At 39.9% G+C, this 26,592-nt stretch overlaps 3 protein-coding genes across 6 annotated transcripts; 2 read left to right on the forward strand and 1 right to left on the reverse strand.

Moving 5' to 3' along the window:
• The first annotated feature begins 725 nt into the window (after positions 1–725).
• Positions 726–4,408, forward strand: tmem50a (transmembrane protein 50A). Its single transcript, XM_004082394.4, has 7 exons — positions 726–853; positions 1,357–1,460; positions 1,667–1,779; positions 2,094–2,161; positions 2,243–2,335; positions 2,486–2,546; positions 3,788–4,408. The coding sequence occupies exons 2-7, from the start codon at positions 1,359–1,361 to the stop codon at positions 3,831–3,833; spliced, it is 483 nt and encodes a 160-aa protein (XP_004082442.1). The 5' UTR covers positions 726–853; positions 1,357–1,358; the 3' UTR covers positions 3,834–4,408.
• LOC101161846 (RH-like protein) lies at positions 4,189–10,339 on the reverse strand. Of its 3 annotated transcripts, XM_004082395.4 has the most exons (10): positions 8,335–9,031; positions 7,295–7,481; positions 7,029–7,179; positions 6,785–6,932; positions 6,475–6,647; positions 6,224–6,361; positions 6,005–6,132; positions 5,852–5,931; positions 5,697–5,770; positions 4,196–4,664 (listed from the first exon to the last, which is right to left on the reverse strand). In XM_004082395.4, exons 1-10 carry the CDS (start codon positions 8,483–8,485, stop codon positions 4,638–4,640), a joined length of 1,257 nt encoding a protein of 418 aa, XP_004082443.1. In that variant the 5' UTR covers positions 8,486–9,031; the 3' UTR covers positions 4,196–4,637. The 3 variants fall into 3 exon arrangements, with proteins under 3 accessions (XP_020569294.1, XP_020569293.1, XP_004082443.1); XM_020713635.2 differs by lacking the exon at positions 8,335–9,031 and adding an exon at positions 10,071–10,339 and having other exon boundaries at positions 4,189–5,770; XM_020713634.2 differs by having other exon boundaries at positions 4,189–5,770.
• maco1 (macoilin 1) lies at positions 9,219–25,836 on the forward strand. 2 transcript variants are annotated; one of them, XM_004082396.4, is made up of 11 exons: positions 9,219–9,491; positions 11,094–11,235; positions 14,538–14,664; positions 15,643–15,766; positions 17,159–17,337; positions 19,401–19,953; positions 21,959–22,117; positions 22,338–22,520; positions 22,608–22,728; positions 23,730–23,904; positions 24,002–25,836. In XM_004082396.4, exons 1-11 carry the CDS (start codon positions 9,412–9,414, stop codon positions 24,202–24,204), a joined length of 2,046 nt encoding a protein of 681 aa, XP_004082444.1. In that variant the 5' UTR covers positions 9,219–9,411; the 3' UTR covers positions 24,205–25,836. The 2 variants fall into 2 exon arrangements, with proteins under 2 accessions (XP_004082444.1, XP_011488834.1); XM_011490532.2 differs by having other exon boundaries at positions 19,404–19,953; positions 24,002–24,344.
• The last annotated feature ends 756 nt before the right edge of the window (positions 25,837–26,592 follow it).

Consider the following 26,592-nt stretch of genomic DNA (forward strand, 5'->3'; position numbering starts at 1 on the left):
TGGAATAACACTTTATTTCATTTGATCTGTAAAGGTGACCCACCACACAAAACTCTTAAACAGTCTCTGGAATCTCAATACATATAATTCATGATAAACAAAGTGCATTCACTTTGATTATTTTGATTCTTGATAGATTTTAGAAAAGACAAACAACATGTAAGGAGTTTTGATGATCATCGTGCTTGTTAAATCCAAACCAGACAAAGGATCCCATCAAAAGTTTACTGTCATTTTAAATCTTTTAAAATACGTTCTTAATCTTTGGCAGCTTAATCTTATCACGCATGCGCACGGGTGTTTTCAATGTATATGCAGGGGATCTCGCCTTCCGCCGCTGTGGGCGGGGCAGAAAACGAAACTAAAGTGTTCGGATATGCTTTTAAAACGGTTAAAGCAGTTCTTGCACAATGTTTATTTCCTTTTTCATATATTTACGACAACCATTTTAGACTCCGCGAGTATATTCGCGTAATCGCCCAATCCTACTGCAGTTTTGTAACAACTAAATGTAACAAGTCATTCATTTTGAAAAATATTTAAAGAATTCAAACAATCGTGTAGTTTAAAATATGATTTGTTTATGGACACCTTACCTTAATTGACTTTTTTCTGCAATAAGCTGTAATTGAGAGTATTTGTTTGACCTTAAGTCTATTTGTTTTAGTCATAACAACGGTTTCATTTTATTGAAGTTTAAAATTCCTACGTTATTCTATACACATGAAATACACACGACGAAGGGTTCTCCCATCAAACGAAACGGATGAACTGCGCATGTGCACGGTCGAGGTCTATCGGAAGTCAGGTCGGTCTTAGCGGTAGTCCACATCAAAAAACTCAAAACAGAAAGGTAAGAATCTTTTTAAAATAGTAAATTAATCCATATTACAACAGCCCGCACATTTTTTATTCATTGTTGTCGCTATATGTTAAAACAAATGTACTGTTTTAAGACTACGTAACAAGAAACCTTCAAGGAACTGTTTTGCTAGTACCAAAGCGATGAACAAAAGAGTCCGACGACACAACAGTTCCACTCTCCTAGTTATTACGTTGTCAGTTTTAATACTTTCAATTCGAAACTGTCAAGAGAACCAATACACGTTTTGCTTTGAAGTGATACAACTGTCGACTCCAAAGCATGTCGGTGCTTGCGATCCGGGGGGTTTAGCATCATCACCAACAACAGCGATTGCGCACAAATGTTTTCACTGACTCCTTTCTGATTTACACGCGACGGGAGCGGACTTGCATGTGGAGTATTGGTTTAGATTGGTGTTTGGATCATCTATTGAATGGATAATAACCGATATTTCTTTGAACTGATCGACGTCGCCCTTTTTTTCCTCACAGTCATGTCAGGGTTTCTGGACGGGATCCGCTGTGGAGACTGTGACTGCAATGTTGACTGGGGGGAGAGGAGAAACACCATCGCTTCCATTGCTGCTGGAGTTCTGGTACTTCACTGATTCACTAATTTAATGGGTGTTGAACAATTGAAGCCACATTGAGAAATGTATTCCAACCTGTTTGTAAATGTGCACACAGGAAGCATTTGTAAATGTAATTATGTCTACCTGTGCAGCTTCCGGTTGGTTATTGATCATGGTCCACCGTCCTCCATATTTCACGCTTGAGTCACATTTGAATGTTCTTATTGCAGTTCTTCACTGGTTGGTGGATCATTATCGACGCGGCAGTGATGTACCCTCTGGAGGAAGATTTTCATCGCGCCTATCACACCTGTGGGGTCATAGCTACTGTGGCCTTTCTCATGTAAGATGTTGGTTTCATTCATGTTTGATATTTTATGAGGTTTGGCAGAAACAACTTCATACTAGGACTTGAAGACATGCTAGCAGTAGGGAGACGGGGTTGTGTTGGTAACCAACAAAAGTCTTTAGTGTCTGATGCAAATGACTGACCTGTTTATGGGGCTGTGTAACCAGTTTTGGTTGATGTCATGTGACGGCAGTCATGTGATTCATCTAAGGGCCTCCTTCATGAAAGCTGAGCAGGCTGCTGTCACATGGCTACCATATGAAAAAGTATATATTCAGTTTGATGTTTTCTCTCTTTCACATGTTTAGGATAAATGCAGTTTCAAATGGCCAGGTGAGGGGAGACAGCTACAGTGAAGGCTGCATGGGACAGACAGGTGTGTGTGCATCCAAAAGAGAATCATTAACTTGTGTTTAATGTCACTCAACAACTCTCCCGTCTTGATCTGTGCATACAGGCGCTCGAGTGTGGCTCTTTATTGGTTTCATGTTGGCTTTTGGCTCCCTCATTGCTTCCATGTGGATCCTGTTTGGGGGATTTGTTGTGCCTGGTAAGTATCCCCATGTAGGCACAGTCAATTTATACTGAGTTTTGAATTAGAAAACATTTTAGAACAATGTGTGGTTTTGTGCAAAAATGAAATGTATGGTTGTTTTTTTTCCAACATTTTTGTGAACAGTGCAACACTTATCTTTTGCAGGGAAGCCACATACGTACCCTGGAATCGCCATTTTCTTCCAAAATGCATTCATTTTCTTTGGGTAAGTTAAAAGCAACTTTCACCAGTTTTTCCACTCCATTTGACACATAAAGGGCTGTATTAAAGCTATATAATCAGCATAAATGTTTACTTTTTAATTCATATTCTCCTGAAATAGATTTTTTCCCTTTTGCTTTTTGCCCTGTGTGTCTTTTTTATTTTGACCCCCCCCCCCCGCCTAGCACATGTTTTCTGTCCACATCTCGGTTTTTTGTTAATTTGAATAATTCAAACACGTTGAAACTTTATTTTTGCCGGATATAACGAGGTGGAAGCTTCAGGTTTCTATGCACAGAAACAGGTTTGTAAACAGATAAAGACCAGGAGGAATTTCAGTTTAAATTGATTTAATTCATAAATCTTTATTTTAATGTAAATGTGGAACATTATTGTTCTTATCCCTGTTTGCTACAAACACAAATAGACTCGCATTTTAGTTTGGTTTCTTTTTAAACAGACTTGGTTTGTCAGCTCTTTCTAACTTCCAAAACTATTTTATTATAAATCCTGATGTGAATTTCCATAAAGATGGAAATAAAACACCTACTTGGTTGAAACTACTGTTGGACACAAGGGGAAAAAACAATGGACAGACTTAAAAACAGGGTTTTTTATTGACATCAACATAAATAAGTTATTAAAATCTTGAAATGTATTTTGAAACCTCACAGCAGAGACTTTGTTCCCGTCCCCTTGAAGCCAAATTGACTTATTCTAGTCTTGTTTTGTTTTTTTTACATCAGGAGATTGAAACATAGTCCAGAAGATTCTGGCTGTATTGAAACGAGGCTTTTTAAGGGGTTCAGTGTGAGAAGCCGTTCACAAGCAAAAATATTTAGCTCAAAGACCAACTCTAGTCAAAATCGTGTTTTGGTGTTTTCAACATTTTGACATTTTTGTTGCACTGGTAACGTTCGATTGGGGTTGTAAGGGGCTGGAAGCTAGCAGTAGAGAGGGTAAACAAAACAACTGAGAGGAAGGGGGGCGGGGTTGCTCCACACAACAGTCCACTCCCCCACAACTCAGAAGTGAATTTCTACTGAACTACTACTGCTCTGTAGAAACTATGTCCCAGAAAAAGTCACCGGTTTTTGGATTTTGGCTAAAAACGGCATATTCAGAATTAACAGACCATTGGGAACGCTTTTACAACAGATCAGAAAATGATCGGATTGGGTCTTTTAAAAAGAAAGTCATGAAAGATTGTTAAACTCACATGTTCCTTCATTTCTTCTATCATAGGGGGTTGGTCTTCAAGTTTGGACGCACAGAGGACCTCTGGCAGTAATGAGCTGCATGTGTCTTTATGTCTACACTCACACCCTCTGCTTTCTGTATTGTATGAGACTAAATAATTCCAACATTTCCTGAATTTATACTTTTTTTTTTTTTAGCTTTCAAACTAAAATCTTTAATTTATAAGCTTTGTAGTTTATAAGCTGCATTTTACCAACCACACATTTTTATAGATGTCTTGACAGGTGGAACATTTCCAAATGTGGCACATGGGTTAAGATGTCTGCCTACATTCAGACCTTTTAGCCATGTTGATAATATGTTAAATGACTTGTGTATGACAAAGATGTATATTGGGAGCTTTTTCTATCACTTCCACTTTGGTAGACATTTATGAATAACGTTTTTTTTTTCTGGCCCATGGAGTCTAAACTACATAAGCTTTTCCAGTAGATAAAAAAAAAAGTTTCATGTTATCGTGTCTTTAGGGGGGTGTAATCATATGGGGTGTTTTTTTGTTGTTCATGTCTGTTGTAACACAACCACAGTTCTCAAATGTGTACACCCATTGTGGAATAAACAAGCTCACAGTGCACACCTGAAGCCAACAAAGGTTTCACAACAGAACGGTGTTGTTGCTGAAAAAGAGATTTGCGTGTACAAGTGCCATGTCCAAAACATCAGGTCATTTTCTGAGAACGATGGCATAAAAAAAAAACTGACATCAATCTTTCTACTGTCCAGCCTTATTTTTCTGTTTTTCTTCTTATTCACAATCAAAATCTTTAAAAGACCCATGAACTTGATGAGATTTGAGGCAGAGATGAGTCACTTTGTAACTTCTTCCTCTGTCTTCTTACTTGCGCACTGCAAGATGAGGAAACTGGAAAACAGACAATGAAATTTTAGGATTCCAAGTATTTGTAAGCGCAGTGCATCTCTAAAACCTCTATTGATTATCATGCATCATGCCATTATTAACATTTTAAGCCTAATAAGCTTCTATCCTCATATGACACTCAGATTTTAATAGTATTTTCTGAATATTTTAGCTCAGGATTAACCAAGCTCAGGATAAGTCACAACGCGTGCAGATATAGATGCTAAAGTTCTGCATGTTTCCCACTTGGAACCATTGACTGTATAGAAGAACTGGACCGAGTGAGCGTGATGTCACCCATAGAAATGGTTCACTTCCAGCTCCATCAAATGAAGTCAATTCAGTTGCCATTTTTTTCGTGATACAGACATCAGTAAGTAGTGATTGGTCTGAGCCAACATCTCTATGGCAACCACACAAGCCAATCAGGGGTGAGTTTACACTCCTTCCACTGATAGCTGTCAAAACACTTCACATATTCAACATGAGGCCACTTACTTTTATCATAACTTAAACTGCACAACAGAAAAAAATAGGCTTGGCAATAAACATGTTTAAAAAAAAGGTAGCAGAGCGAGAATAGTTATTCTGACAAATATAATGGCTGTTTATTTCTGTATAAAAGTCTATATGGTTTTGGCGTGTTGGAGCCTGAGGGTACTTCCTGTTTGGAACGCCAGGGGGTAGGAGTTACTCAGTCCAGCTCTCATGTACAGTTGATGGTTAGAAAACAGTGGAAAAAGCACAAAGTAGTTGAATTGTCTTTTTCCAAACAGTTGAGATTTACTGAGTTAAACTTGTGCATCTATTCTAACTCAAACTCCAGATGAATGTGGAGATGAATGGTGATGTCATGACTTCATTAACATGACCGTAATCTTTTTGTTTCTAGATTTGAGTCCTTCATAAACTCATTATTTTAAATATGCTCAAAAGAAGGAATACTTCTATTGCTGCAACACGTTTGGAATGTGTTGTGCATGTAAGCACCCTCCCTGACTTCTTCAATTGAGAAAAGATGCCACGACCGCTTACCTCCCAGAAAGCTTGATCATCGAAGCACTTCCTGTTTTGAGGAGGCCTCCAGACGTTCAGCCTGAGCAGAAATCCTTTGACACCAACAGCAATCAATCATAAGTGAAACAGCTTCAAAAATCAATTACGGATTGAATTGGAAAGAAAATACATACCTGTCAGTGTTCCCATGGTCAGGCTTACTGTAATGGTGACGAGGAGAGTGCAAATGTGAAAAACTGCAAAGCGGATAGCCCTAAAAAATAGAGGTCAGATTTCCTAAGTGCCACATATCTTCAGTGTCTGTTAGGATAAAGATGCATTCGTACACTGTGTGGTCACCACAGTCTTTAATCTGCAGGATGAGATGCGCAAACCATCCTAGGAGACCTGGGAGTCCATGTGTACTCAAGATAGCGGCGGTGTCATGGCAATGAAATGCAAGAAGCATATGGCTCTGTTCAAAACAAAACAAAAAACATGAATAGAAGATGCTATAGATAGATCATTAAAATCCGTTAAAATGTGCATGTTGGGTTTTTAAAAACCTTAAGATATTTGAATCCAGTGGCTGACAGAACAGCTGCAGCGAATCCAATTGCCATGGCTTCCCAGGGCTGATGGACTGCAGACATGGACACCCCGACAGCAACACCACCAGCAAGGATGCATGACTGCATTTGGATCTGGTCGAAGAGTTTTGTTAAGAGGCGCTACTTGGTGAAATGGACTTGACTTGATGGCAGCAACAATAGCTGTGAGCTTTTCTTGGCTTTCTGAAGAAAGTGTCAGATCATACCAGGTTAAGTTTTCCTCTGGGACAGGAGAGCACAGACACAGAAGCCGCTGTCACGGCACTGACGGCAAGGGCCAGGTATGTGCTGTACACAGCCCCCAGCTTCCTCCCAGGGAAACGATCATCCACAAGCACTGAGTTAAAAGTGGGCCAGAACATCCAGAGAAACACACTTCCTGAACAACAAAAGCCAATCATGGACAGTTAGTCTAAATGTGTGCTAAGATGAAGGTGTAACCCTGCAGGGTTATATGTTTTGCCAAACATCTTTGCTAAAAAAAATAAAAAATGATGCTAGGGATAGTTCCTTCACCCAACATGGAGAACAGCCCCGATTTTTTGTCAAATTTCTCCTTTTCAAATCCTCCCTCTGAGCCTTTGCGGTACAGGATCCATGTCAGCGTGAGTCCAAAGAAGGCCCCAAAGATGTGGAGCAGCATGATGCCTTTCAGGGGTCGGACCTGGCATTGAGGAAGATCATTCCAACCATTTTGAAAACCAAAAAAATCAAAGTAAATGATCTGATTTAAAAGTAAAGATTGGAGGCATTTGCTTACTTTAAGGAGACCCTGGAGGAGCCGTTCATTCAGGACGAACCCTGAGACCTCCAGCAGGGCCAAAAGAACAAGCTGAACTGGGTTGGCTTTCCCCATCACGGCTCCCATTGAGATGAGGGCAGAAGCTGCACACATCTCAGCAACCAAAACACTGCAGACATTTTTCACAGACTCAGAAAACGGCACTGCTTATTATATGTATACTCTTGAGTCAAACTAATAATAGTACACGCAGTTGTAAATCCAATTTTGAAATAATATTTTACCTTCTGAGATCTAGAGGAATCTTTCCTCTGTCATACCAGGACTCAAGGCCGATTAACACGAGTGCCCACTGGGTTGCTACGGCAGCAACAAGAAGGTTGAACCCGGAGCTGCTGAAACCGTGACGCACCAGAAAGGTGCACAGGAATCCAAAGCCTAGAACCACCATCACGTTCACATCCTGGAATTCTGCAGGAGGGGAGAAGTCTATTCAACCATAAATGGTCATAGTGCATTTTATTTTTTTACTTTTCTGTTTTGCTTCATAAGTCGAGACTTTGCAAATATTCTGATCTGCTGTTGAATTTGAACAGCCAGGGCATTATTACTGATTAATCCGAAAGATAACATAAAAGCCATTCGTGGCATTAAATATAAAATTAAACCAAATTTACTTGTTCCATCTTGCATTTTGGAACATTTTCATCACTGGTTTACAAAAGTATCAACATCGGTGATGCCATACTGGAGCACTTTGGTATTTAAGTATATTTTTGGCCCCATTCTGCTCTAGTAAATGGTGTTCAGAATACTTTCTGTTTCTGTGAGAGTTTTTGATCTACTTATCATTATTGTTCACTTTTGTTGTTATTGATTCTTAAGTTTATTTTTTGTATTATTTATTATCTGCTGTTTTAAGCTTCGGTAACAACATCATTTCCCCTTTGTGGGATCAATAGAGTTCTATTCTATTCTATTCTATGTGTTAGATGCATTTATGTTAGCATCAGTTCAGTAGCTGTCCAGTGATATATTATTCTGTTATTTTGTCATGTTTAACCCCTTTAAATATACCCCTCTGTAGCTGACGGTGTTCAACAGGGGTCTTGTCTTGAACCAATTCTTTTTAGCAATATTTTCTATATATGTTTAAATATAATTTTCAATTTTGATTGCAATAACACAGATTTGCGTGTGTTTGTCACTTGCTTTAGAGTTGCCTAAAGACACCAACGTTCCATATAGGTAAATATATGTTGTACACTCAAGTGTAACACAAATCAAACACATAACCCTTCATCCCATATCAAGTGAGACTCACCTGCATACGCATCTCTGAAAATGGCTTCATCTACCACAACGTTATCTTGGATTTCAAAATAAAACGCGTATATGAGGATGAATCCTGTCTGCAAAAACAACAACAAAGGGCCCAGACGGGAGCGCAGACTCGGAGCGTATCGAGGAGCCATTGGAGCTTTTCTGTGTCCGTTCAGTTTCCACGACGGTTTGAAAATGGGCGCAACCCCCTCAGCTCTTTATCAGCTGTTGGACACGAAAACCTATAATCTGTCCTAAAACATTAGGTCATTACAGCAGGTTGGTTTTTGATTTTTTTCTTTTCCTTCATTAGGTGGGTTAACACGTGAAAAAATCCACAGTTTTGGGTATATTTGCTGTTATGTCGGGTTTAAAGTAGGATAAGAAAGATGATAATTAGTTTTTAACTATAGTTTAATTAATAAGTCAAGAGCACATGTTTCCTATCCTTTGTGAAGAATTGTATGTGGCTCAGAGCAGGATTCCCGTCACTGAACATTTCAGAAATGTTTGACTATAAATGTATCCGAGTGCTGGAAAGAATTTTTGAAACAAAGCAGATTTTAGAACAATGACTGTATGTTCCCTGCAGATATGAACCGAGGCTGTGGCAAAAGGCCCGCCTCTGACATAAAGTATTGGTTAATCATCAATGCCCAATTTGTCCACAATGATCTGATTAGTCGAACTGAGAGCCTTTCTTGAACATCCTACACGCTCTCATCTGTTGTCTTCAACGAGAACAGCAAAGCGAGCGGCCTTGCTTTGATCTGATTGGCTGACGCTTGTGTCACTCAAAGAGGAACACGTCGGCAGACGCGCTGATTGGCTAACTCGGCCGTCTGACAAGTTGACGTATGTAAAACACAGCGCGTCTTGGGTTTATTGAGCCTGCGCTAACAGAAAAAGAGGAGGTTCCCGAATAGAGTCCTTTATTTATTTCTTTGTGTTCAGTAGGGGGGAAATAATAGCAGAGACATATACCTACGATATTTAATTTATTATCTTTGTTCGTATACACAAGAAAACTGGATAAGATTACAGTTGTTGCTCGAAGGCCAAAGGCAAGGGGAGGAGGATGAAGCGGCGCAATGCGGACTGCAGCAAACTCCGACGGCCGTTAAAACGGAACCGAATCACCGAGGGTATATACGGCAGGTAACCAATACAGAACCGAAGAAAAGCGGTGCTCCCCGCGCGAGTGAGCGGCGGTAATTATGCAGAATATTTAGCTTTGGGATGCCGTTGCCATTGAACAGCCCCATGCTACAGCAGCCTGTTAACCCAGCTAGCTGAGCTAGCCGTGAATTTGTTTTCGTTGAACGGCAGCAGGTAACGCTAGCTAGTAAGCTAGCTAACAGCTAGGCCCCAAAAGAGCCCTGTCAGTGTCACTATATTTATTTTCCAACCACTTTAATATCATTCATATAAGATGCCGTAGTAGACCTTGTGAAATGAACTGTACTATAACTCAGTCAAACGGCGGCAGTACTCCGTTGTTGTCATCTGCCTCTCCTGTCATAGAGTAGCCGCTTCCTTTACGTCAAATCTGTAACTTTTGACAGCAGCTTCTATCTTTTGGGACCCAAACACAACCACGAGACTTAATGAATCCAGAAGCGCCGTGTTAACATCGAACATCTCCTAATAAGACCACAGGAGCAGCTTTCGCTCCACCTTTGGGTTGTCAAAGCAGAATAGTTGAGTCGGTTGCCCTTTCTGACAGTTTCCACCTACCAGCGACTTCCTATCTGATCAGCCCAACGTCGGCAGTCAGTCACCAGTGAAACACGTGGCAGAGAGGTTTACAGATATGGGGCAGGTTCTTCATGATCAAACTGGAGTGAAATGTCCTAAAACAGATCTGTTATGATAGAATATTAAGTCAGATCTACTCCACATGAGAGTAAACAAGAAACAACATTAAATGACTTTTACTATTTTTACAAATATTAATTCAAAGCTAAATCATAATATAATTTATCAAACCTGAACTGTAAGCATCTCTTTTAGGGGTCTAATGATTCATTTGAACGATTCATATCATAATTAGTGGTTGCTGATACGATTCAGAGTCAATATTGGTTCATTTTGAACAATTTGATTCACTGATTTCAAATCAATGTGATAAATACCTGGTACTTAACAGTGCAGGTGAAGTTTTCCAGATTTCTTGCAAGATAATCAAGTGTAAATGCATTCAGTTTATAGTTTCATAAAGTTCAGCTCACTCATAAAAATAATGCAAATGGGCCATTATTACAACATTCTAGCACACTGCATGATCACTATTTTGCAAAATTCAAAGTGTTTCCACACATTGGACTGTAATGATGGTTTGGGCATTTTTTGCTGCAGCTCGTGTGTTTTTTCTGTTAAAATGTCACTTGATCATTTTTATGTTAGAGCAAAATAAACCTACAGTGTCTCAATCAAAATGGTATTTTCCAGGACCGATTATTATCAATTTGTTTCATTTTGAAGCAATTTAATAATAGTGTATTTAATTCAATTAACAACTTACCTTAGACAGATTGATCTAGTTGGACTGTAAGAATATAAAGTCAATTAATCGTTACACCCCTAGTCTCTTCTTTTTTAAGACTTTTGTTTAAGATTAAGCACTCAAATTATTATACATCAAACAGTAATACAATCACAGCAATATACCCACACAATTACTTAGAAAAAAATGTTAATCTTGTACATTTGGGTTCCCATAAAATGTTTTTAATTTTTTGTTATTTGAATCTTTCCTAGTACCTTCCTGTACTTGAAATTCCTGGTGGTGTGGGCTCTAGTGCTGCTGGCAGACTTTGTGCTTGAATTCAGGTTCGAGTACCTCTGGCCGTTCTGGCTCTTCATTCGGAGTGTGTACGACTCATTTAGATATCAAGGACTGGTAAGTATGGCAAGAATATTCATAAAGATGAGATAGATTAGCTTTTTGTCTTTGTCTTATAGTTTGTGGCCATGAGAATGTTTTTTTTTTTTTTTTTTTACCCAAAAAAAAAAAAGAAAAAGGTCTAAGCCATTTAACTTCAATAGTGACCAAAGCAGAAGAAGTAAAGGGGGTTAAATGTACATTGCAAACAAGTCATTTAGTTGTTGAAAGCTAACATTATAGTAAAGGAAATAGCTATAATAAAGGGAAGTCCTTTCGATTGGGTTATTAGTGAACCCTCACCAGAGCTTTCTGTATATCCTTGGGATGTTTATGAAAGGCAGCAGACAGTTTGAGCGTCTGATTTCATAAGAGCAGCTCCCTGTGAATGCGTCAACCTAAGTGCTTGCTTACCCCCGTCTACACACTTACAGTAGCATTAGGTCTACAAACACAAAACAAACAGTTGTGAAATAACCAGAAACCTGACAAAAATTCTAAAACCTGTTGTGAATTTTATTTAAAAAGTATCAAAAGCACAAATAACATTGTTATACAGCATAAATAGTCATGCAATAAAAAATATAGAAAACTATTATTACGTGTTAATTACATTTATTTCAACTTCAATGTATTAATAAATATAAATGTTAAATTAAATATAGCAAATATATTCAAGCTAATAGTTTTTAATTTAGTATTTGCACTTTATTGTGTAACACGAAAAGCTAGCAGATGTTCCAAGCATCTTTAGCATATTTCTTTAAATTTTTCTGGTGCTTAAGGTGCTGCTTTTGAATTACAAATATTCATTTTAAGATGAAATGTTTTGTTGAAGTCATGGAGGCAGCTGTTGGGAAAAAACAGTCTTCACTTGTAGTCATGCTGCTCTAGCGTTTTTTTTTCTTTCTTTTTTTTAATGGGGACAAAAGTGGTCACTTGATGCCCGATAAAAGTTCATCCCTATTCTGGGGTTTTAATGAAATTGAATCACAATCAGGCTCAAGGTTCATCCTTCACATCATTTTCATTCTCATCAAATGTTTGTAAAAGAGACTTTTAAAAGACCCACTCTGATGAAAATGGTCTTTTTGGTGTTTTACCACGTCCTTTTGGCATTTTCCTGATTGGGGGGGGCAAAAAAATGTAACTCAAAATTGCATTTCTTAGTGTTTTTTTTTTAATTGTATTTGCTATGAATCAGGAGCAGACGAGGAAATTCTATTTGGAAAAGCCTGTATTTGTGACATAGAAAATAAGCTGGGCAGGCCACAAGCTCGCTGCTTCACTCCATTCTGATGCATCCACTTGCAGACAAATAGATCCATGTTCATCTTTGTTTTTCTTGCCTGAGCTGGAATCTGGCTCAAAACTGTACGGCTGGATAGCTCCAATACTGCTCTCCATTTTTGTTACACTGCTAATGTCAGGTCAGAGGGGTGAGGGGCTGTAAGCTACTGGGAGACAACGTAAGCAGGGTGATGGGGAGTGGGGTAGGATTGCTCTGCGCCAATGGTTCCGCCAACTACTTAAAGGTCCATTTCTAATGAACTCTGTCTCAGAAAACAACACAGTTTTTTTTTTTAATATTTGGCTAAAAACAGCAAAATCACCACGTTCAGCTGGTCTTTAATGACCTGAATTGGATCAAAACTTCAGAGGTAAACCACCGAACAGCAGAGGTCAAATCAAACATAGTTTACATGTACAGCTGTGGTCTAAACCGGAGCTGAAATGCGACAAAACCGTTGAACCTAACAAGTAAAACTAAAAATACTTTTTATATTACATGATACAGCAAGGACAAATACATAAACGGCACTTGACATGTTCAAACTCTTCTTACAGTAACACCACTAACCAATGTGTTGTACTTTTTCAGTCTAAAGCAGAACTGAAATGTCTGAATTCACTTCTGTAAATTAACTATCACTGTTGGTTCCAACTTCTGTTTGTCTTCTTCACTGTAGACTCTATTTTACAAAGCTAATAGAACAAACTTGGATTCTTTTTTAATCATCCTACTTAAAATATTCTTAAAAGGCTTTTGTCACATCATAAAAAATATTTTTATAAAACATTTTGTTCTTGTTAAATTTTGTACACAAACCTTTTTAAATCATAAAACCGCTGGTTTGTGTTGGTGAAGCAAATACAAGTCTGTGTTCTTCCTTCAATATTGACAACTGTTTCTTTTTATTTTTCTTAAAGTAAGAGAAAACACAGTAAAAAGGTTAAATGCAGCTTTCAAATGCAACTTTCTCTTAACATGAAGTTTAGTTGGATATTAACAGTGAATTATATTATATTTGCATGTTGTATTTTGTATTTCCACATAGTTTTTAGTGAATAAAAACTATGCCCAAGTTAAAATTCAGTTACAAGTGAATGGCAACCAAATGAATCGCCAATTAAAGGTTTGAGCAAACTGTTTAAATAAACTCAGCCCGGCTAAGGTTCTCTGTAGACGAGAATGACCCCTTCAATACTGACAGACTAGGCTCTGGATTAAATATGACTTCATCCACACTAACAGCCACTGATTTACATTGTTTGTTGATTATAAATACTAGCAGTCGCCCTTTAACAACAAACCATTTACAGCAGCTTCGACACACAAACACATATGTCCACAGACCATTTAGGTTCAATTTATGCCCCTTACTCTTCATTAATGCTCTGCAGAAAAGCTTAGCAAACATAAAGTGTTGCTTTTTTGTATTAGGAGTCACCCTCAGAGAGCAGAAAGCAAATTATAGTCATGAAAATCCATCATAATTTGGATCAGGATAAAGAAAAAATGCAAGCAAGAGTTTTCCTGATCACAGCCTGATGAAGTTATTTCGACTTGATGTTTTTTTGTGTTAAAACAGCTTCATGCTGTAACTTTGAGGAAACGTTGAGTTCATGTTAAAGTGAGCTGAACATAGAAACCAATAGTTTGACTTGAATATTAGTTTAGAACATTTGAAGGTCATATTTAGGAGAACATCATTGTATTTCACAGTTTGAATGCTGAAACTGGACAGTTGCTTTAGTTAAAATCTGCTGTGTAGGTCTGGTTTGTGTTGTGAAGGACAGAACTAGATTGTCATGTAATTATTTGCGTTCTCTTTGTCATGTCTCTGATGTTTTATATTTTTGAAAAAGGAACAAAGCATGTGTTTCTGGCAGAAAGCTCCCTAACCTCCAAAAATGTGTAGTATGTTTGTGTTTAATGTGCAGAAGCTGTGATTTGACTAAAATTTAGTAGGAAGATCAAATTTAAAACTTTTTTTTTGTCAAAACTAAACTTTAGCCTCTTCTCTTTTCCCCAATAGGCTTTCTCCGTATTCTTCGTCTGTGTGGCGTTTACCTCGGACATAATTTGCCTGCTCTTCATCCCAGTGCAATGGCTGTTCTTTGCTGCCAGTACCTACGTGTGGGTGCAGTATGTTTGGCACACAGGTACGTTTCTTTCAACCAAGACAACAAAAATCAAGCTTCCATTGCTGCAGGCACCTTAATAATTGGATTTTTTTGTTGTTGTTGATTTTGGGGTTAAAGAAAAGTAAATAGATCTTTTTTTTTATAGAATTCCGTGCACAAACTTTTAAAATTTTGTGATTTTTGTTTTCTTATTTAAAATGGTGTGGCCTGTTTCTCTGCTCTGTACTGCAGAGGATCTGATAGATTTGCATGACTGCCTGGTTGACCAAGGGCCAGGTGTCAAACTGAAATACAAGATCTTATTAGGGCGGGGAGAGGGACACACACACACACACACACACACACACACACACACACACACACACACACACACACACACACACAGACAAATGGAATGGTTCCCAGTTTCTTTCTGAGCTCTTTAGCTTTGCTCACCAGTGACATTCACAGCTGTAGATGTCACACTTGTATTAATATCAACACCAGAACTCCCTGATGAATGTCAGAGTGTGGAGTTTCCCCATAGTTTTGCCAGCGGCTAGGAAATTAGTCTGAGAAAGACTCTGGCTGGAAGGATTGAAGGTTTTTTATGCCAGATTATTTAATCTGATTCCATCAAGCATACAAGTATGGGAATATTTTTCTTTGTTTAGCTTTTTTCCCCTTATTAACTGAAACGTTTCTCTTTTTTAAAGAGGTGAAGGGCTAAGGCATGTCTAATTCATCAACCCTTTACATTTATTATAGATTCATTTATAGCCCATTGTGGTAAATTAAGAATACAGGATATTTGGAAAATTCACAGGTGTTGTCAGCAGTGTGGTTTGGATTTCTCAAAAGAGGATGCAGCTGACCAAAACTCATGTCAAAGCAAATTATAGTTGGGATATTTTTAACAGTTACACCAAAGGCCGTGTAAATAATGACATTGCGAGCACATGGTCAGGTCAGAAACCTCGCTCTGACATTTTTGCCTGCCTTTGCTTTGGTTTCCAGAGAGAGGGGTCTGCCTCCCCACGGTGTCTCTATGGATACTCTTTGTGTACATAGAGGCGGCAATCCGATTCAAAGACCTGAAGAATTTTCACGTGGATTTGTGTCGACCTTTCGCGGCGCATTGGTAAGTTCCGTTTTGGTAAGACCAGTTTAACATCTGATATATGTTTATGATATACATATTCCGAAATGAATTATAGAACTAGTCCAACAAAAATCGTGTTTTCTGCGTTTTTACACGTTCTTCTAGCATTTTTCTCATGATGGAGGACATATTTAAAATAATTGAAGATTAGAACGGTGTTTCTAAGTATGTCTTTACTCTCATCATGATGGTTCAACAGCAGATAACAACCTGCCGTTTGAAAAAGCTCTCAGTTGTGATGCAGCATCTAAAATGGTCAGGCCAAAGTCTCCCTGCTCCCCTCCATTCTGATGCATCCACTTGTAAAGCGACTGGATAGCTCCACTATTGCTCGCCATTTTTGTTGGACCACTAATGTTAGGTTGGGGTTGTGAGGGACTGTAAGCTAGCGGGAGATGGTGTAATCCAAGGGATGATGGGATATTAGCGCTGGGTTACTACTTTACCAACAATCCCGCTCACAACTTGGTGGAGAAACTGTCCTAGAATACAACACACGTTTTTTTGTAGTAGGTTTGGGGCTGTCATCTGGTTTTTAAAAACCAAGTCCAGATGACAGCCCCTAAACCTACTATAATGGAACCAACCTGGATGAATGAGAGTCTTCATAGACGACACACGTTTTTGTTTTTAGCTAAAAACGTCATGATCCTAATCAAAATCCACTTGGAAACGCTTTTACAATAGATCAAAGGATGATCAAAGTGGGACTTTGAAGTCATTCTTAGAGCTAATAGTACTAATGTTCGCGGTAAAACGTGGTTCTTTCCAGCAAAAGCAAATTAGGTGAATATGATCTAAACGTGTAAAAATGTTGCTTTCTCCAGTTCTTCCGTTTAAATTGAATAACTTTACCTGATTTGCTGCAGCATTCTTGAAACGCGTCAATCTGAAATCATCATCATCTTCATCACCAGTAACAGCCGCTTGTAAAACAACAGAGCGCTGAAGCTGAATGCATGTTTGGATAAACTTCTTCACAATCTGGAGAAATAAACATTGGTCTGTAATAAACTCTTTGTTTTTTAGGTTTTGTGTTGGACTGATTCAAATATGATGCAGATTTTCTCTTTACCAGTGATGTGGAGGCTAACAACTGGACACCAACTTTAGCCTCGTCTGTAATTATTCCTAAATGAGAATGGAGTGAAATAACACACAAATCAATGGAGGTCCAGTTTACCTAAAGTTATGGTGGCGCCATCATTAGCGTGTTTGTGCATCTGCAAACATGTGTGTGGTCGAAGACAAATCTTTTTTTCTTCGGCAAAATGTTGTCACTCCTGCTTGATTGACTGGATGTACACAAAATAACAAATGGTGTAATTCTGAAATGATATAAAGTCAAAATTCTCTGCTTTTGTTTTGCAGCATCGGCTACCCAGTGGTTACATTGGGCTTTGGATTTAAAAGCTACGTTAGTTATAAAATGCGATTGCGGAAGCAGAAGGAGGTGCAGAAGGAAAATGAATTTTATATGCAGCTGCTACAGCAGGCTCTGCCTCCAGAACAACAGATGCTTCAGAGGCAAGAGCGAGAAGCTGAGGAAGGTAAGATTCAACCCCACATGCAGTTTACATCATAGAGCTGGAGAATCAGGAGCAAAAAGAAATGTAGCAGTCACCAATTTTGCAAGTTGTCCCCCTTTAAAAGATGAGAGAGAGCTGTAATGTTCATAGATACACTTTAACCTTGATAGACAGAATGTAAAAAAAATCCAGCAAATCACATCCCGATGTCTAAAAAGTTTATTTGTATAACAGTGGAGAAAATCAGTATTTAACCCCAACAAACAAACAAGAAGTCTGTCCTACAGACATGATACAGACAAGATCACTGACAATGTCCCTCCATCTGGAGCTCCATGCAAGATCTCATCCGGTGGAGTACAAAGGATCTCGAAAATGAAGAGAAAACAGATCAGAACTACACAGAGGAACTAGTCAGTATCAAACTACGGCATCATGGATTCAAATCCTGCAGAACTCCGAAGGTCCCCCTGCTTAAGCTAGGACATGTCCAGGCCGTCCAAGGTTGATCCAGAGGTGCATTGGGAGAACGTCATGTGGTCTGATGAGACCAAAATGTAACTTGGTATAAACACCACTGGCTTGTTTGAGAGGGGCAAGAATAATGAGTTGCATCCCAAAACCACCAAGAAGCATCAGGCTTTAAGGCTGGTTTTCTGCAAAGAGGACAGGAGGACTGACCTGCATTAAGGAAAGGTTGAATGGGACTATGTCTGATAAGATTTGGGACAAAACCTCCTTCCATCAGTGAGAGCATTGAAGATGAAACATGGCTAGATCTTCCTGCAGGACAATTATCACAAACACATCACGAGTGACCTAATTAGTATCTTGACCTCAATCCCCTTGAGAATCGGTGGAGGGAGTTAAAAGTCCATGTTGCCTCAAAATGTCACAGCTCTTGAGAAGATCCGCATGGAGGAATGGACCATAATAGCCTCTACAGTGCGTTCAAACCTATTCAAGACCTACAAGAAACCTTTGGCCTCTGTCATTAAAACCAGGGTTACATTACAAAGTTCGTTATTGACCAAATACTTATTTTCTGCCCTCTCAAACAAATAAATTCTTTAAAAGTTTAGAAAATATAATTTCCTGAATTCTTATATTTGCATTGGGTCTTGCAGTTGAAGTGTATCGACGATGAACATTACAGATCTTTCTAGTCTTTTGGTAGAACAACTTGTAGAACCTTTGACTGATTCATTCTTATTCTGTATTTCAGGCTGAGTTTATTTTTTTTCATCTAATTTCACCACCTTCCTTTTTAAAAAAAAAAAAAGAAAAAAGAAGGAACAATCTTTAGAGATTTCCTTCTCAGCAAAATGTCGAGATAAAGTTCTGACTGAGATGAGAACTTTTCCAACACTGTGAGGTTTTGTTTGTCATTTTGATGACAGAAGCACGTCACAGCCTGGTGGCAATGTGAGCTGTGTGAGATCCAAGAACAATGAGTCCATCCAAACCGGATCTCTGAAATGCTCCACCTACTTCATAACAACTAAGACAATATTTAGGATTTATTGGTCTTTCAGTTGGAGAATATGTAATTAAGACTAACAGTCCAATAATTAGAAAAATACCTCGTTTGTTACAGCGCTAAGGAACCCCCCCCCCCCATTCAAAGTACTTCCTGTTCTTCAACAAGTTGTCAAGCCTTTATTCAAAAACAATGTTTATAGATGGAATAAATGTCAGATCTGTCTTTGAATTGTGGCTGAGACTGGCTGAACCCTGTTTGTAAATAAACAAACATTATGCTAATGCACATGTGCTGAATATAGTTTGTTCTTCTATTGAAAGTCTGCGGTTCGCTGCCTAAGCAAACAGCGATCACAACGTGAGTCACTGTGTGTGATTTAGGAAAACAAATCACTCACCCAAGCAGTCGGTAAAAGCAGGACAAACTGCCGTCTCCAAAGTGTCTGAAGGTCATTTTAGATTCCGCTGAGCTTCAGGGGTTCAAACACTACAAATATTGAGTCTTCTCAGTTCAAATGGCTCTTCAATGAAACTGTGCTTCAAATGCAAGACCAAACAAATTCCAACTTAAACATGATGTCTGTCATTTTTCTGTTTTCCAGCAGCCAAAGGAGCATCTGAGGTGGAGACGCTCCCAGTGACCCAGAATGGCGCCCCGCCTAATAAAAAGACATCTGTGCCGCTGCCAGAGCTTGAGTATAGAGAAAAAGGGAAAGACGGGAGAGGCGGAGGAGAGGCTAAAAAGCAACACAACAGCAACAACATTCTTCAGCCATCGCTGGACTCTAAAATCCACGAGATGGAGTATATGGAAAACCATATGAACAAGAGACTGACCACAGAGCTGGACAGCACAGAGAGCCTGTTGCTAAAAGAGGATAACAATTCCTCTTGCTCTTCTTCATCGTCCTCCTCCTCTAAAAATTACAAAAACGCCAGCAGCAATGCTGCAGCGCTTAATTCTTCACCTCGAGGCCATAGCACCACCAACGGCAGCGTGGCCTTCTCAGCATCTTCATCTACAACTAACACAGCGAAGAACGACAAGAAGCACAAGTTACCGGTGGGCAAAGGGACAGCAGGAGGTTCCCACAAGGATCCCGCCGACAACTGGATCCCCAACAACCAGCTGAGCAAGCCTGAAGCACTTGTCAGGTACGACCCCACGCTGATGTACAGAGCTGTTTAAAAAATGGGATTCTTGTGAAAAAGTGTTTTTATTTTAATGAGATTAATGGGTTTATGTTGAATTTTGGCCACTTAATCTTGATCCCAGGAAAATCAACAGAGTTGTGCTCATTTCAAACACACCTGGCGAATCTCAAAAAGCGTTCAGTTTGTCTCAAAGTGCTACTCAAAGAGCAGAAAGCATCAGTTTGGATTGGTCTAACCCAGTTCAGTCCAGATCATTCCAATACAGCCGGATTAACAGATGAATCCCTGGAATGAGCAATCTAAAGGATGAAAACTCTAACAATGTCACACCAAACGCGAGTCGATCAGATGCCTCTGTTTTCATGCACACCATATTTGTCCACCTGTCCAAAAATGTGTTCATAATCTCGTTTATGGAGGAGCTATCACCAAAAGTTTATGCGTCATTGCTACATGGAAGCATTGGCTATGACGACCCACGTAAGAGACGGATGATGAGAGATCAGGTTGATTTATTTTGCAGAGCTCCTCCAAAGCATCAGTAATCAGGTCTCCATGTTTGGGTTCATGAGATCATTCAGAGACTCTCCCAGCACAGTGAGGTTCACCTCCTACTGCAGGAGCTGCGTCTGAATGACTGAAGCGGTACTTCCTGTCTGTTTATCTGTGACCCAGTTTGATGACTTGCTGTACAGCATTAGTCTGAGGAAAGAAAAAATAAGAATACATTTAAATGAAAGGACCTTTTTTTTTTATTATTGTCTCCATACAAATAAGAAAATATCATAAAGTTCCGGAGAGGAAGAATCCGATTCTCCTCCATGTTGGTTTTGGACGCCACCCGCTGGTCACATCACTACATCATGCGGCAAAGCTGAGTCCCTGATTGGTTAACGTGATGTGTCTTCTTTGCCAAAGTTAAGATTCTTGAACTCCTGATGTGCCGTGCGGCACCGCGATGCCTAAAAGGTGCCGCAAGACCTCTGATCACACCTGTACCTACCTGGACTCCCTGGATGCAATTAGCGTGGGGCAATTGTGTTCGGTGTGAACAGAACTTTAGTTATAACTGCCCTGCTTTCTGCAGCTGAAAAATGGGCAAACTTGTACGGGTCACACATGTGGCCCGCAGAAAATGTCAAGAGCATAGACCACTCATAGAGAGAAAATGCAGGGTCACAACGAACACTTTTAGTCCCACTCTGGTCAAATCCTACGCAGCGTGCAAAGGTTCCATTAGTGCTGTTTAAGCGAGAAGTACGCCCTCCTTACGTGCAACCTGACTGTTAGAACTGAGAGTGTAGTTTATGTGGGCATCCTACAGTCATCCCACAGGTACTTGCGGATCACCTGCACACCCTCTGCATGCAGGATTTGCATGCAGTCAGTAAGGAGCCAGCACCCACGCCTTACCAACGATCAGTGAGGCTTAAGGACACCATAGGACAGCATTACCCGACATAGGGGACCTTTTAAAATACTTCACGATACGCTCGACATCCTATGAGGTGGCCACATGAGCCTCAGGACAACTGCAGGACACACTTAGGCTCTTCTTATGATGCAGCTGCTCCTCTCTACTCCACAAGCCCGGACAACCCAAAAACCTGCAGCACCCGCACAAGTCAACTGCTCGTTCGGGTGCATGTGCCTCCGGCTTCCCTTGCGTCTCATGTATAAGCCTAGATTGGTGGTGTGAGTAATGAGAATCTTCTTCTGATGAGTTCAGTTCTGTCACAATGGTTAGAAGAACGCCAGTAGCTTTGAGACTGATGGAAACTGCTGCTGTAGCCACAGCCCTGAAAGTAATGATTAGCAGAACTGTGTGATCTGGAGGTGAGGAGCTGTTTTTAGGATCAATTCTGGAAAAAAAAAAGTACAAACTACAAGTGTCACTTGGATACGGATAGTGAAGCCAATATATAAAGTCATCATATTGATGGATGAAGTTCTGCTGTTTTCTCACTATTCTGCATTGTAAATGTTTTGCTCTCTCCTGGGACAGACTGGAGCAGGACATTAAAAAGTTGAAGGCGGATCTGCAGGCCAGCCGGCAGGTTGAGCAGGATCTGCGCAGCCAGATTAGTTCGCTGGGCAGCGCTGAGCGCTCCATACGCACCGAGTTGGGCCAGCTGCGCCAGGAAAATGAGCTTCTGCAGAACAAGTGAGTGGCTCTGTGAAGGTTGGAAGTGAAAGTTCTGGTGAAGGTTTTATCCAGGCAGCATTTTTCTGTGTAATAAGGGGTGTGTTCATAGATTAAGTTTCACGATTTTACAGATTTTCCGTCAAGTTTTTTTACACAGAAAGTCAAGAAGAATAGGTAAAACTGGTATTTCTTGCGTCGAGTTTGCTGATCCTCTCGTCTCTCTGTGTGCGTCTGTTAGGCTCCATAATGCTGTGCAGGCAAAGCAGAAAGACAAACAGACTGTGGGACAGCTGGAGAAAAAGCTTAAAGGCGAGCAGGAAGCTCGAGCCACTGCAGAAAAGCAGCTCGCAGAGGAAAAGAAGAGGAAGAAGTTGGAGGAGGCAACAGCAGCCAGGGCTGTAGCACTAGCAGCAGCATCCAGGTAAGTCTTCTTCCAATTTCAAAAAGCGTTCCACTTTCAGCTGCTGCAGAAGCGTTCTCATCCTGCATTCCTTCTCGCATATCTCAGAGGGGAGTGCACAGACACGCTGCGGCGGCGGATCACCGAGTTAGAAACAGAGTGTAAAAAATTAACAATGGACATAAAGCTGAAGGAGGATCAGATACGAGAACTTGAAATAAAAGTGCAGGTATGCTGAGCTTTCTACCTTTTCTTTTACATCTTTTGATCAAGAAGATGAAATCAAAGTGATTTTTCTAAAGTCTTTAAGTGTTTGAAGTTTGTATGGAATTATCTACTCATTGGCCACTAAAGCATCGTCTGTTGGATGAAACAGCCGTGCAGCTTAATGCACCAGGAAGGAAGAAGACATTTTCCCTCACACGTCAGAGCGAGGGTTTCTAAAAGCTGACGTAAAAGGAAAATATCTTTCTACTGAGCTGAACTAAAACACCTGTATACCAGTATAAGAGCTCAAGCTGGGCGTAAATAGAAGCACAATTTAAAATGTATATTTGTATGTATTTTATGACGAATTATTGAGAATAAAGGAAACCTAGCTTGCTGTGAGTGAAAATCCTCACGATGGAGGTTTCCAAATCCCATTGAAACTAATCAGATGAGATCCATAGAAGGATTGTGCTCCATAAAGGATCCATTTAAAAGAGATTTGAAGAGTCAAATATGACATCATTTGTTGTTCAAACTAGTTCCAGTCTTTCATTTTCTGACTATATTTGGTAAAAGGGATGTTTGGTGATCAGTTCCAGCTACTTAGCATGTAAAGCTAACAGCTAATCGTGTTTGTTTATGAGTGTAGACATTTTTCATTTCTAAATACAGCATTTCTATTGTTTAGGAGATGCTGGCCGTGACTAACATTTAGGTCTTGGTCCCAACTGCCCTTATGGGTAGATACAGGCTACAGATCCGTCACAATACACTTAGCACATACACTTGAGGTGGCTGCACAAGCCACAAGGAACACACCTGTGCTCACCTTAGGATGCAGCTGCTCTGGTCTCCAACACTCTATGAGCTCAGAAAACCTACAGCACCTGCACGGGTCGACTCCCTGTACAGGCGCATGTGACTAAAGCTTTGTCGTCATTATTATTGTATCAGTCTGTAGAGAAATCAGTAAATGCCAATCAACAGATTGATGCTAACATTTGCGTCTTTATGTTTCAGGAGCTTCATAAGTATAAGGAAAACGAAAAAGACACAGAAGTGCTGATGTCAGCGCTGTCAGCCATGCAGGACAAGACTCAGCACCTGGAGAACAGCCTCAGCGCAGAGACCAGGATCAAACTGGACCTCTTCTCTGCTCTTGGAGATGCCAAGAGACAGTTGGAGATCGCTCAAGGTTAACACCACATGAAAATGTTTAACATGTCCAAATATTACCCTTTGGAATTTAAGCTTTTGTTTTTAAATGTTACCTAAACTTCATTTGATTGCAGGTCAGATGATCCAAAAGGACCAGGAGATCAAGGACCTGAAGCAGAAGATAGCAGAAGTGATGGCAGTCATGCCCAGCATCTCCTACACAACAGACACCAGCAGCATGACCCCCGTGGCCCCCCATTACTCCTCAAAGTTTATGGACACCAGTCCCTCTGGCCTGGACCCCAACGCTTCTGTTTACCAGCCACTTAAAAAGTGAAGGCTTTTCTTCTCATCTCTTCTCTCAGCGTTTTTACTTTTCCTCCACCATCTTGCAGCTGAGAACTTCTTCTTTTCTGTTCTCATTTTGCCAGGTCAGAAGAATGTTGTATTGTGTGACTGTATTTGTTGTAGTTAAAAACAAAAAAAAAAAACAAAAAAAAACAAAAAACAAAAAAGGCGGACATCCCACATCAGCTGTTTAGAAAAAACCTCACAGATTCGGGGGTGTATCTTCGTTCTCTCTTCCCTTCCAACATCGCAGCAGGTCTGTTTGGTCCTGGAAAGAAGCTGCTGTGACCTCTTAAGGTTTGTCCACCTAAGATAGCAGAGCAGTTCCTTAACATGCATCCAGGCTCTTATCAGGAATGGTTTTTTCCTCCTAATTTCATTTAAAAAGCAGAGGAATGTAGTGCAAAGATGGCACAGACTTGCTCGTTGTTTTATTTATTTAACATCTACAGATTTACTTTGCTCTCTGCTGTTTTGGCGCGCGGTGGCTGACGACTCTGAACAATTGAAAGCTCAAAATTGAGACCAAAATTTGCTCCAAAAGTCGAACGTTGGAGCTTGGGAGTAAGTGAATTCCTTTGGATCCAGCTTGGACGTGTTGTCAAAGTGATGGGAGCTGACAGAGGGGGTGTGTGCAGGTCAACAGCATCTCTGCGCTCCTCATCCTCGTCTTTATCACAGTGCCTTGAGTTGAGGATGCTTCAATTCCATCCAATTCTTCTAAATTCCTCAATCTGGAAAGTATTGCTGCACAAAATGTTTCCAAAATTCTCCTTTGATGGGAGGATAGAACTCATCGGGAGGATAAACACCTTCGGTTGTGTTGACATAGCAAAGCCACCACAGTCAGCAGCTCATTTCATGTCCTAACAGGAGCTCCCGTGTTGAGCTGCTGCCAAGGGAAGCCTGTAAAACAGAGCGAGCAATGCCAACCAAAGCCCATCTGATGCTCCACATGAAATCCTCGTATTAATCCTCCAACTTGAGTTTGAGTGCCATGACAGGAATGCCCGTTTCTCTAGCGATGTATTCAAGAATGTACATGCAGAAACACTGACTGACATGTTTGTCAAATATCCAGCTGAATATTGCTTCATGGAAGTCCTTGTAAAGCGGTCAAAGAAAGTGGTCAGCTGTTCGTCGTAGGCTGTATAGTGAAAAGTACGGGAGTAGGAAGTCACATTTCTTTTTGTGAATGTTACAGTATTTGCAACGTTGGGTAAGTCGGTGTTTTAAAGCAGTTTGCGTACTCATGTTTCTGGTATTAATCGTTTAGTTCTTGCAGGGAGATAAATCTGCTCGAGTCAGATTTGGTTTCACCGTCACCTCCAATGGTCATTGTTGTGCGTGTGGTTTTTTCACCTTCTTTAAATGGAGAAGCTTTCTTTGCTCGGATCGCCGTTGTTGGCCTCCTGAAAATGTTGTGACGATTACAATTTTAGCCAGTTGTTCAGTCAACCGATTGTTGGAAGTATTGAGAAGTGTTTTGTTTGTTTTTTTGTTTTCAATGCCCACAGTCACTGTTTTCCCCCAGGTCTGACCTTGGCTGCGCTCTCGCTCTGTGAGGTTTACAAGGAATAAAAAGTTTTTCTCTTGCAAAAAAAAAAAAAACACAACAAAATCCGTGTTTGTTTGTTTCTTTCACTAGTCATGGCATTGATTAGGGATGCCACAATTCTGGATTGAAAACCGAGCCGTGAAACTGAATTATAGGGGAAAGTGAATTGTTGAATCCCTTCTGCATACCAGTGTGTTTACATTGAAAGGGTTAAACAGTTGTGCTAAATTTAAGATGTTTTTATTTTTATTGTTTTATTACCGGTACATTAGGCCAGGCTTAGCATAACTAACTTACTTTATCATGGCTTACTTATTAGCAAATTTAAAAGAATGATTTTTCATAATTTTTAGTTTTTTTGTTCTTTTGTAATACACAAATCAAACATCGAACCAAAACGGTGACCAAAAAATTGAGGTTTGAAGCAAATTGTGATGAAAAAAGAATCATTGATTCTTCTGTTATGATGATGGGGAGCGTCTCCAGCTAACAACTACATTTGTTTCGTCAGAGATGCAATGTCCACCACTTTACTTCCTACTGATTTGTTGCTGGTTAGTGTTTAATATCGTTTTTTTAAATGATTTTCATGACTGCTGTTACCAAATGAACTACCTCCTGTCACCAGTAGATGGCAGTCTTCGTCGAAACCTGTCAAACAACTCCTGTAATAACTTAGAAATGTTGAAACTCCCACGTATTTGTGATTCAAGACAGAACATTTATTTTTGAAAATCACACGAGTTCATCCAAAACTTTTGTAAAAACTTTGTGCCATTTAAAAATATACAAAAATGAGAAAATGCTGCATAGTCATGT

Source organism: Oryzias latipes, chromosome 22, assembly GCF_002234675.1.
Source record: "Oryzias latipes chromosome 22, ASM223467v1".
Lineage (NCBI taxonomy): Eukaryota > Metazoa > Chordata > Actinopteri > Beloniformes > Adrianichthyidae > Oryzias > Oryzias latipes.